At 42.3% G+C, this 12137-nt stretch overlaps 1 protein-coding gene across 5 annotated transcripts in view; it reads right to left on the bottom strand.

Annotated features, from left to right (window-relative positions):
• Positions 1-12137, bottom strand: part of sec16a (SEC16 homolog A, endoplasmic reticulum export factor) — an 80098-nt gene that overhangs the window by 53025 nt on the left and 14936 nt on the right. For 4 of the 5 annotated variants that reach the window (XM_071351579.1, XM_071351578.1, XM_071351582.1 and 1 more), the window contains 2 exons: positions 3240-3439; positions 2918-3006 (listed from right to left, as the gene is read on the bottom strand). In XM_071351579.1, the coding sequence (XP_071207680.1) occupies positions 2918-3006; positions 3240-3439 (289 nt within the window). The remainder of the gene's footprint in view (positions 1-2917; positions 3007-3239; positions 3440-12137) is intronic. The other variant, XM_071351580.1, reaches the window with a different exon arrangement.

Below are 12137 nucleotides of genomic sequence, written 5' to 3'. Positions count from 1 at the left end.
TCAACCCAGTTACGTAACCCTGCACCTTAGAGCCTGCTGCCACATATACATAGACTTGAAATCACTGGCCACTTCAATAATGGAACACTAGAAGGGTAGGTAACAACACATCCGCGACGCTTATCCTCAACATAGGGGCCCCTCAGGTGCGTGCTCAACTATGACAGACAAAATGAGAAAAGAAAATCCAGAAAATCACATTGTAGGATTTTTTATGAATTTGCAAATTATGGTGGAAAATAAGTATTTGGTCAATAACAAAAGTTTCTCAATACTTTGTTATATACCCTTTGTTGGCAATGACAGAGGTCAAACGTTTTCTGTAAGTCTTCACAAGGTTTTCACACACTGTTGCTGGTATTTTGGACCAGTCCTCCATGCAGATCTCCTCTAGAGCAGTGATGTTTTGGGGCTGTTGCTGGGCAACACGGACTTTCAACTCCCTCCAAAGATATTCTATGGGGTTGAGATCTGGAGACTGGCTAGGCCACTCCAGGACCTTGAAATGCTTTTTAAGAAGCCACTCCTTCGCCCGGGCGGTGTGTTTGGGATCATTGTCATGCTGAAAGACCCAGCCACGTTTCATCTTCAATGCCCTTGCTGATGGTAGGCTTTGTTACTTTGGTCCCAGCTCTCTGCAGGTCATTCACTAGGTCCCCCCGTGTGGTTCTGGGATTTTTGCTCACCGTTCTTGTGATCATTTTGACCCCACGGGGTGAGATCTTGCGTGGAGCCCCAGATCGAGGGAGATTATCAGTGATGTTGTATGTCTTCCATTTCCTAATAATTGCTCCCACAGTTGATTTCTTCAAACCAAGCTGCTTACCTATTGCAGATTCAGTCTTCCCAGCCTGGTGCTGGTCTACAATTTTGTTTCTGGTGTCCTTTGACAGCTCTTTGGTCTTGGCCATAGTGGAGTTTGGAGTGTGACTGTTTGAGGTTGTGGACAGGTGTCTTTTATACTGATAACAAGTTCAAACAGGTGCCATTAATACAGGTAACGAGTGGAGGACAGAGGAGCCTCTTAAAGAAGAAGTTACAGGTCTGTGAGAGCCAGAAATCTTACTTGTTTGTAGGTGACCAAATACTTATTTTCCACCATAATTTGCAAATAAATTCATAAAAAATCCAACAATGTGCTTTTCTGGATTTTTTTCCCTCATTTTGTCTGTCATAGTTGAAGTGTACCTATGATGAAAATTCCAGGCCTCTCATCTTTTTAAGTGGGAGAACTTGCACAATTGGTGGCTGACTAAATACTTTTTTGCCCCATTGTATGTGACAAATAAAATTTGATTTGGACCAAGACCTGATGGACAATCTGACAGAGCTCCAGAGTTCATCAGAGGAGATGGGAGAACCTTCAAGAAGGACAAACATCTCTGCAGCACTCCACCAATCAGGCCTTTATGGTAGAGTGGTCAGACGGAAGCCACTCAGAAAAAGGCACATGACAGCCTGCTTGGAGTTTGCCAAAAGGCACCTGAAGGACTCTCAGGGCATGAGAAACAAGATTCTCTGGTCTAATGAAACCAAGACTGAACTCCTTGGCCTGAATGCCAAGCGTCACGTCTGGAGGAAACCTGGCACCATCTCTACGGTGAAGCATGGTGGTAGAAGCATTATGCTGTGGGGATATTTTTCAGCTGCAGACTGGCAGACTAGTCAGGATCGAGGGAAAGATGAACAGAGCAAAGTACAGAGAGATCCTTGATGAAAACCTGCTCTAAAGCGCTCAGGACCTCAGACTGGGGCGAAGGTTCACCTTCCAACAGGACAACAACCCTAAGCACACAGCCAGGACAACGCAGGAATGGTTTCGGGAGTCTCTGAATGTCCTTGAGTGGCCCAGACAGAGCCCGAACTTCAAACATCTCTGGAGACCTGAAAACAGCTGTGCAGCGACGCTTCCCCTCCAACCTGACAGAGCTTGAGTAGAATGGGAGAAACTCCCCCAATACAGGTGTGCCAAGCTTGTAGCGTCATACCCAAGAAGACTCTCGAGGCTCTAATCGCTGCAAAAGGTGCTTCAACAAAGTACTAAGTAAAGGGTTTGAATACATATGTAAATGTAATATTTCAGGGCCTCCCAAGTGGCGCGGTGATCTAAGGCACTGCATCGCAGTGCTAGCTGTGCCACTAGAGATTCTGGCTCGAGTCCAGGCTCTGTCGCAGCCGGCCACGACCGGGAGACCCATGGGGCGGCACACAGTTGGCCCAGCTTCGTCCGGGTTAGGGGAGGGTTTGGCCGGGCAGCGATGTTCTTGTCCCATCGCGCACTAGTGACTCCTGTGGAGGGCCGGGCGCAATGCACGCTGACACGGTCGCCATGTGTACGGTGTTTCCTCCGACACATTGGTGCGGCTGGCTTCCGGGTTAAGCGGACATTGTGTCAAGTAGCAGTGCGGCTCGGCTGGCTTGTGTTTCGGAGGAGGTTGTAACTACCAACTGGATACCACGAAATTGGGGGGGGAAAAGAGGGAAAAGTTTTTTTTTTTTTTAAGTTCATTAAAGCTTTTTATTTTATACATTTGCAAAAAACAACCTGTTTTTGCTTCATCATAATGGGGTATTGTGTGTGGATTGATGAGGGAAAAAAAAAACAATTTAATACATTTTAGAATAAGGCTGTAACGTAACAAAATGTGGAAAAAGTCAAGAGGTTAGAATACTTTCCGAATGCACTGTAGGTCCATGCCCCGACGAATTGAGGCTGTTCTGAGGGCAGCAGGGTGGAGTGGAACTCAATATTCGGAAGGTGTTTTTAAGGTTTTGTACACTCAGTGTAAGTTAGGAATAACCCAATGTGCATTACTTTGTATAGTAATAATTGTAGGTTTTGTAAGTTTTACCTAACATTCTACCATAGTTATCACAATGTAACTAAGTCATTGGTGGTTGGTACTGTGGCTCTTACCTCCGTACTGGTTTTTGTAATACTCTGCATAGTAGTCATCATAAGCACTTCGGTTAGCTCTCTGATAGTCTTCGGGGGGGAAACCTTGCCTGGGATAAGCAGAACACAGGGAGGATTGAGTGTCCACAAGCTCACGGAGGGATGGTCAAAAAGGTTAGGCCCTAAAGCAAACGTTAGGCCCTAAAGCAACTACACACACAAACACATCAGACAAAGGCTTTTCCAGTCCCAAACTGTCAATGGAGGTGTGTGGGATTTTTGACCATCCAACCCACCCACGTAAACAGTACAGCTGTAACACGCACACAATGCACACACTTACTTCTCCATAGTTTGCACTGGTAATAGGGTACTGTTACTGGTACTAGTGTAACTCTCCGCTGACCTGGAGGAGGGTCTGTCTGAGTACTGGCTGGTTCTGGAGCTGGGTCTCTCTGGCGGGGGCTCTCTGTATGGGGGGTAGGCCGGGTTGGCTCCTTCATATCTGCCGTAGCGAGGGTCCGCTATCATGTATGGGTCATCCTGAGGGACAAAAAACATGGTCAAATTGGAATGTGAAAGGACATGCACAAGGGAGCATGGCTGTCTTGTTTTTAGCAAGCACCTGTGTGAGAAATACAGGATCTGGGTACGCTGATGTGACAGTACCCAGCCCTAACTATCTCAAATTCATTTGAATGTACAATACCAATCACAAGTTTAGACACACCTACTCATTCCATTTTTTTTAAAACTATTTTTTACATTGTAGAATAATAGTGAAGACATCAAAACTATTAAAAAAAACACATATGGAATCATGTAGTAACAAAAAAAAGTGTTAAACAAATCAAAATATATTTTATATTTGAGATTCTTCCAAGTAGCCACCCTTTGCCTTGATGACAGCGTCACACACGCCTGGCATTTTCTCAACCAGCTTCATGAGGTAGTCACCTGGAATGCATTTCTTAACAGGTGTGCCTTGTTAAAAGTTCATTTGTGGAATTTCTTTCCTTCTTAATGCATTTGAGCAAATCAGTTGGTTTGTGACAAGTTAGGGTTGGTATACAAGGTAGGGGTGGTATTCAAGGTAGGGGTGGTACTGTGTACAGAAGATCGCCCTATTTGGTAAAAGACCAAGTCCATATTATGGCAAGAAAAAGCTCAAATAAGCAAAGAGAAACTACAGTCAATCATTAATCATTAAGACACGAAGGTCAGAACACGGAAAATGAATAACTTAGAAAGTTTCTTCAAGTGCAGTCGCAAAAACCATCAAGTGACACAGTGGTTCCTCCTTTAAAAGTTGTGTCATACTGTGGCACACCTTGCGGGCTGCTGCAGCATTCTTTGGCACATTATCTATTTGACAGCCATTTTTTCTGTTAATGCAAGTTATTGCTAGTTTGACCACCAGATGACATCTCTGAGAAGCATTTGATAGTCTTCCATATTGGCATTAACAGAGAATTTAAAACCTTTTTTGTAATAACATAGTATATGGGATTGATTAAGAAATGTGTATAACGGAAGGAAGGAGTAGGCTGTCCTTGTAAATAAGAATTTGTTCTTAACTGATTTACCTAGTTAAATAAAGGTTACACTAAGAGCATAACATTTCTGCACCCTAATTTTCTAAATCTTGTCTAACCAATACCCAACCAGAGATTAAGTGAAAATAAAAATATCATTGATTTATCAAGACCAGTCCCCATGCTTGCCTCAGAGCAGTGCGAAACGGTGCTAAAATAAAAGCTTTTGCTTCTAACTTCAATATGCTCTATAAATAAATAAGACCTATACCATTTTGAACAGCACTACTCAACACTAGTGAGACTCCTTTCGCCTATGGTAGGCCTACAGTATATCGAAAACAATTACATTTAGAGGATTGGAGGCCTCTAAATAAATATCTAAGGTGCATTTTCCGTTAGATATTCTCAGATATTCTCACAGATCCTAAGGGGCTTTTATATCATTCTAAATGAATTAATGATAATAAATTGCTTTGTTTTCATTTAACCTAGAGTGAGTGAGAAAAAGGCAATTCTTGAACATGGGGTGAGACATTCTCACTAATTTGTAAATAAAGCCAGTTTGTTATTTAGAATTGTTTATTTATGGAGAAACCTAACTTGATTATTTAGCAGATATCACTTGCTTATATTCATGAAGATGAGCAATCGGCCAAGGCAATCTAATCTGCTGACATCACATCAACATCGCTCTAATTACAGTCAGAAGACAGTTGAAGAAACTTGCGTGGACTTATGGAAAGGCCCGGTAAGAAATGTTTATACATAAATATATATTTTTTTAATTATCAGAACATTAACAATATGTGTTCGCTTATTTTGTACTGTTCTGTAGTTTTGACCCAATGATTCGTCTGACAAACAAAGGACTTTGCGTCCTGCAGGCCCAGGCATGGATCAAAGCTGGCGAGACATTCAATGATGTCATCTTCACAGACGAATCAACCATGGCCCTTGAGCAATTTGCTCAAAGTTGCTACAGAAAAAAAGGAAGACGGTCAAGCAAGCCGAGTCCCAAGCATCCCCTCAAATTCCATGGGTGGGGGGCAATTTCTCGCCAGGGACCAGGCACATATTTGATTTTTGATGGTAAGTTTGGCTATTTACAAAGCAAAAAGTACAGAAAATATTGTAGCCTACACCCCACAGAATGTTATGTGTTGCACAATAATTCACTCTTGCCTCCTTTTTCAGGTATCATGGCACGAGATCTCTTTGAGGAAGAAATCATCAAGAGATATGCTGGACCCAACATTTCTTTCAAGGTAGGATTATAGCAATATTTTGTTACGTTTAGGCCTATTTACATGTATATTTCTATTATTGTACCTAATTTTGGCTGCTAGGATAAATGTATTTTCTTTCTTCTCCAAATGCAGACAATGACCCAAAACACACTGCTGCCCAGGTTTGCATTGCAAATGAGGACATAAACTGGGTCAAAACACCAGCAGAGTAAGTAGACCTTTATGTAGTAAAATAAAGGTTAAATAAAAGTAAATAACACCTACAACACTTTCGGTAGGCCTAAACTATATATATATTTTTTTAAATCCAAAAATCTCTAAATCAAATCTAATTTTATTGGTCACATACACATGGTTAGCAGATGTTAATGCGAGTGTAGCGAAATGCTTGTGCTTCTAGTTCCGACCATGCAGTAGTATCTAGCAATTTCACAACAACTACCTTATACACACAAGTGTAAAGGAATGAATAAGAATATGTACATATAAATATATGGATGAGCGATGGCCGAACGGCATAGGCAAGATGCAGTAGATGGTATAGAGTACAGTTTATATATACCCTACTTGTATGTAAACATTATATAAAGTGGCATTGTTTAAAGTGACTAGTGATACATTTATTACATCCAATTTTTAATTGTTAAAGTGGCTAGAGATTTGAGTCAGTATGTTGGCAGCAGACACTCAATGTTAGTGATGGCTGTTTAACAGTCTGAGATTGAAAAACAGCTTCTGTCTCTCAGTCCCAGCTTTGATGCACCTGTACTGACCTCGCCGTCTGGATGATAGCGGGGTGAACAGGCAGTGGCTCGGGTGGTTGTGGTCCTTGATTATCTTTTTGGCCTTCCTGTGACATCGGGTGGTGTAGGTGTCCTGGAGGGCAGGTAGTTTGCCCCCGGTGATGCGTTGTGCAGACCTCACTACCCTCTGGAGAGCCTTACGGTTGTGTAGTTGCCGTACCAGGTGGTGATACAGCCCGACAGGATGCTCTTGATTGTGCATCTGTAAAAGTTTGTGAGTGTTTTTGGTGACAAGCCAGCGCTGTCTGTGTGGGTGGACCATTTCAGTTTGTCAGTGATGTGTACGCCGAGGCACTTAAAACGTTCCACCCTCTCCGCTACTGTTCCGTCGATGTGGATAGGGGGCTGCTCCCTCTGCTGTTTCCTGAAGTCCACGATCATCTACTTTGATTTGTTGATGTTGAGCGTGAGGCTATTTTCCTGACGCCACACTCCGAGGGCCCTCACCTCCTCCCTGTAGGCCGTCTCGTCGTTGTTGGTAATCAAGCCTACCACTGTTGTGTCGTTTGCAAACTTGATGATTGAGTTGGAGGTGTGCTTGCCCACGCAGTCATGAGTGAACAGGGAGTACAGGAGAGGGCTGAGAACGCACCCTTGTGGGGCCCCAGTGTTGAGGATCAGCGGGGTGGAGATGTTTCCTACCCTCACCACCTGGGGGTGTCCCGTCAGAAAGTCCAGGACCCAGTTGCACAGGGCGGGGTCGAGACCCAGGGTCTCGAGCTTAATGACGAGTTTGGAGGGTACTATGGTATTAAATGCTGAGCTGTAGTCGATTAACAGCATTCTTACATAGGTATTCCTCTTGTCCAGATGGGTTAGGGCAGTGTGCAGCGTGATTGCGATTGCGTCGTCTGTGGACCTATTGGGGCGGTAAGCAAATTGGAGTGGGTCTAGGGTGTCAGGTAGGGTGGAGGTGAGATCATCCTTGAATAGTCTCTCAAAGCACTTCATGATGACAGAAGTGAGTGCTACGGGGTGATAGTCATTTAGTTCAGTTCAGTTACAACTTTGCATTATTGGGAAAAGGAACAATGGTGGCCCTCTTGAAGTATGTGGGAACAGCAGACTGGGACAGGGATTGATTGAATATGTCCGTAAACACACCAGCCAGCTGGTCTGCGCATGCTCTGAGGACGCGGCTAGGGATGCCTTCTGGGCCGGCAGCCTTGCGAGGGTTAACACATTTAAATGTTTTACTCACGTTGGCTGCGGTGAAGGACAGCCCGCAGGTTTTGGTAGCGGGCCATGTCGGTGGCACTGTATTGTCCTCAAAGCGAGCAAAGAAGTTGTTAAGTTTGTCTTGCTCCCAGACATCGGGGTCTGCGACGGGGCTGGTTTTCTTTTTGTAGTCGGTGATTGTAGACCCTGCCACATAAGTCTTGTGTCTGAGCCGTTGAATTGCAACTCTACTTTGTCTCTATACTGACGCTTAGCTTGTTTGATTGCCTTGCGGAAGGAATAGCTACACGTAGGTCTCCTGTTTTAAACCCGATCGAACTTGTTTGGCATCAACTGAAAACATTCATCCATAACTCTGCCAAGCCGACAGGCAAAGATGAACTGGTCAAGGCCATCAAGATTTTTTGTCTAGAGAAATTGACGATACAACAACGTAACAAATACATTGATCATCTCAGCAAGGTTTTACCTGTGGTTGTGGAGCTGGGTGGAAATGTGACTAAAATCAAGTTAATATAAACATTCACATTTGAATGTCTTTTCTCGTTATTTTATTAACAAAAGCATAAAGATGTTGATGAATAAATACTGTACTGCTGTTTTGAGTTAGAAATGTAACACTTGAGTACATAAGCATCAAATACATTGCAAGTTGAGGAATTTTCACAACAGTAGCCAGGTCATAAATAGTCCATTGTCCTACTAATAGGAAACAATTGCATGATGGGCTACACCTGCTACAGTTGTGATGTCTTCAGTATTATTCTACAATGTAGAAAATAGTAAAAATATAGAAAAATCCTGGAATGAGTAGGTGTGTCAACTTTTGACTGGTACTTGCTTAATTTGATTAATATTATGGTGTTTCTATTCCATAAAAAATAAAATAAAACTGGGTTTCTGTTAGGATGGAACGGAAAATATGGCGCTGTACAACGTGACGGTCGGCAGTACAGTACTGGACTATTTAGCTGAAGAATCCCTGTGCCGTGCGGACGGGAGACCGGCTGCAATTGTAAGTCGGCCTAATAAAAAAAAATCCTACTTCTATTAGGCTGTTAAGCCTCATAACTGGCTGTGGTAGGCTGTGTTACTTAATTTAGGTATAGGCTCCGAAGAAATAGACTCCAATTACGCCCTCTTGTTGTCTGTAAAGTCATATTAAAATGAAGATTATTGTTGAAATTAATTGCTCGACTGGTGTTGGTTTTCTCCATCTGTTGGTGTGCAACACTTACATAACAAGTTAGCAATATTTTTAGCACCAGTCACTGTTCACCTCCAATTGATTGCTCTGCAGTTGCCGCCAGTTGTTTAAAAAAAATGTATCCTTTATTTAACTAGGCAACTCAGGTAAGAACAAATTCTTATTTACAATGAAGGCCTACCCCGGATGACGCCGGGCCAATTGTGCGCCACCCTATGGCACTCCCAATCACAGTCAGATGTGATACAGCCTGAATTCAAACCAGGGACTGTAGTAAAGCCTCTTGCACCGAGATGCAGTGCCTTATACCGCTGCGCCTAAATCGGGAGCCATGACCAATATATATATATATTTTTCAGAACATTAACCGTGTGTAGGTAGATGTGTGTATGTAGATGTGGAAAGATAAATACAAATTATTTGTTACAAGTTGGGGATTGGGGGGGGGGGGGTCACACACACCTAGCTCAGCTATTAGACAAATCTTTAGTAAAGGTTGAAAAGTCTATTCAGCTAATAGCCCATCCTGCTACACTTGTGAAAAACTAATAATACTTTTTCCCCTTTCCACGTGTTAGATTCCAATTGATAAAGTGTTTTTAGCCACAATCGGCCTCAACCCCAATTAATACATTTGAGCACAATCGATAGCGTGCTGGACTTCGGGCTAGAATGTTGAGGGTTCGAAACCTGCTCCCTGCTTGTTTCATTACATTATTATGCCGGTCTCAGAGCAAATAGCCTAGATTGTTACTCCCATCTCGTTCCTGCTATCTTCCACGCATAATTCTCCACCTGAGTGGCTCGCTTGTGGGTGTGCTGGCAGGATGTACTGTTTTTTATTCTGTATATATGAATTACAAATCAGCCTTTACTTAAATCATGTTCCATCTATTGCATAGTTACAATGTGTAATCATTGATGTCCCAAGAGCGGTAAACACTGTTGAAGTGTATAATTGTAATTCATACATGCAGACACAGCATCATTCAAAGAATGGAGTTTGATACACCTGGTATTGGATATGACTGAACCCCCCAAAAATTGCTCAATACCGATTTTCGTAAATTAACTTGATGACAACAAAATATGCACAATCGTTTGTCTCTAACATATTCATTTCAACTGTAAATGTTTTTCTTGACTCGTTATGACGTTATAATTACTTAAATTAGCGTTCACCATAATGTTTTGTCAGCCATCTTCGCTGAAGAAAGTCACCAGGGACAGGTGGCTCGCGTCAAATTCGTCATTCGAACCACTCGATATGATTGGTTATATTAAAACCTTGGGACCCAAATGCATAATGAGTGCTCTAACTCTCCCTTGCGGTGGTCTGGAGCAATGAAGCCCTGATGCTGGGTACCTCTAAATCCCGCGGTGTAAGCTCGCAAGGTTTAAAGGAGGAACCACTGTATGATGAAACTGGCTCTCATGAGGCCCAACACAGGAATGGAAGACCCAGAGTTACCTGTGCTGCAGAGGATGAGAATTAACTGCACCTCAGATTGCAGCCCAAATAAATGCTTCACAGAGTTCAAGTAACAGACACATCTCAACATCAACTATTCAGAGACTACTACGTGAATCAGGCCTTCATGATTGAATTTCTGCAAAGAAACCATTACTAAAGGACACCAATAAGAAGAAGAGACTTGCTTTGGCAAAGAAACAAAAGCAATGGACATTAGACCGGTGGAAATCTGTCTTTTGGTCTGATGAGTCCAAATGTGAGATTTTTCTTGTCTTTATGAGACACAGAGTAGGTGAACGGATGATCTCCACATCTGTGGTCCCCACAGTGAAGCATGGAGGGGGTGTGATGGGAGTGGGGTTGAAATTTTTTCAGCCTGTGATTGTCAAACAAATAACTGCCGGTCTCACAGTAATTGATCGTTAATTAACATAAACACATTCTGCATCTCCTGGCTTCCACACTTCCCTACAAGCCACTGATGCAAACCTCTGGAACATCGACATTCTAAAAAGTCTAATAAAACCATGCAATATAGCCTACACCATCACAATAAATCTATAATTTATTTTAGATAGGTCTGAAGAAACATGATATGAAGAAAATGTAGTCTATTTCAGAAGAACAGAATAGCACTCTGCGTTGTCCTTATATTAGGCCCTGATATGGCTATGCCATATGGCTGTGGGTTACACTAGTTCATTTAGCAGACAAGATTTGCTTAGAATTAGGTGGCATTATTTTATAATATGAAGAATATAACTGAACCCAGCTGAATAAAATAGAAAGGGTATTTCCTCCAAACGATTTGAGGGAGTGCGGACATGCGGCTATTCTGTGTTGAGCGGTTAACAAAGTAACAGTTACTCTTATTTGCTTAATTTAGAGTTATTTAACTGTAGTTGTGATACAAATGTTGGGCTATATGTTTAGATTTTTAATACATTCTAAGGCTACATGATGCGACTCTAATGATGATTCGAAAATGTTGCATGAAAGGCATGAGCTCTTTGTTTTTTTGCGCAGGCTGTACACACTTCAGTCTCTCATTCACAATTGACAAGCACTTGATAATGGCTCAAATTTCCAAGCTGCATCCCCTTTGTGTGGCCATAATCCCCCTAAAAAATCCATGCATTTTGTGGTTGTGCCCTTGGGCTGCATATAATAATTATAATTCCCTTCTCCCCGCTGTATGCCAAAGCACCTCTCACTCACATGGTTCTCAGTCACGTGATCCGGTCTTTCTCACAGGCTACAAGTTAAGACACATCGGGGACGCAACTAAGCGTGTCCTAATCCAATTCCGAGGCGCATACTGAAGATATTGGAAGAACTGTTCACATTTACTTTTTTGTATTGTTAGCTAGCTAGCCTAACAAACAGCAAAAGCACGAGCCTATGTCAACCTAATATCCCCCATAGTACAAAAGTTGACATTCTATTCTGTGCAAGATTTTTTTCTTTCTTCAAACATAGCCCGGGACATTCTCAAAAGTGACCACAAATGTGATTATGCATGTAATGCTTTTATTATAAAAAAGGTGCATTTTGGTGAAAATGATCTTCCCAAAACGTTAAACTCACGTGCTGCGTATGTATGCCAGCTAGGCTTTACAAACATTGTAAAGCGATTAACGTGCTTCATTTTAAGAAGTTATGTCCACTTTAGTGTTTGATGCAAACCTTATCAAAACATATAGGCCTATGGGCTAGGCTACATGGGGTGTGCAACTATGATTTGAAAAAGTCGCAAAAAAAGGGCATGCCTTATTGGCATCATTCACTAGGCA

Source organism: Salvelinus alpinus, chromosome 18 (genome assembly GCF_045679555.1).
Source record: "Salvelinus alpinus chromosome 18, SLU_Salpinus.1, whole genome shotgun sequence".
In the NCBI taxonomy this organism is placed as follows: Eukaryota; Metazoa; Chordata; class Actinopteri; order Salmoniformes; family Salmonidae; genus Salvelinus; species Salvelinus alpinus.
The sequence above is the reverse complement of the archived record's forward strand: the minus strand, read 5'-3'. Positions and strand labels throughout refer to the sequence as shown.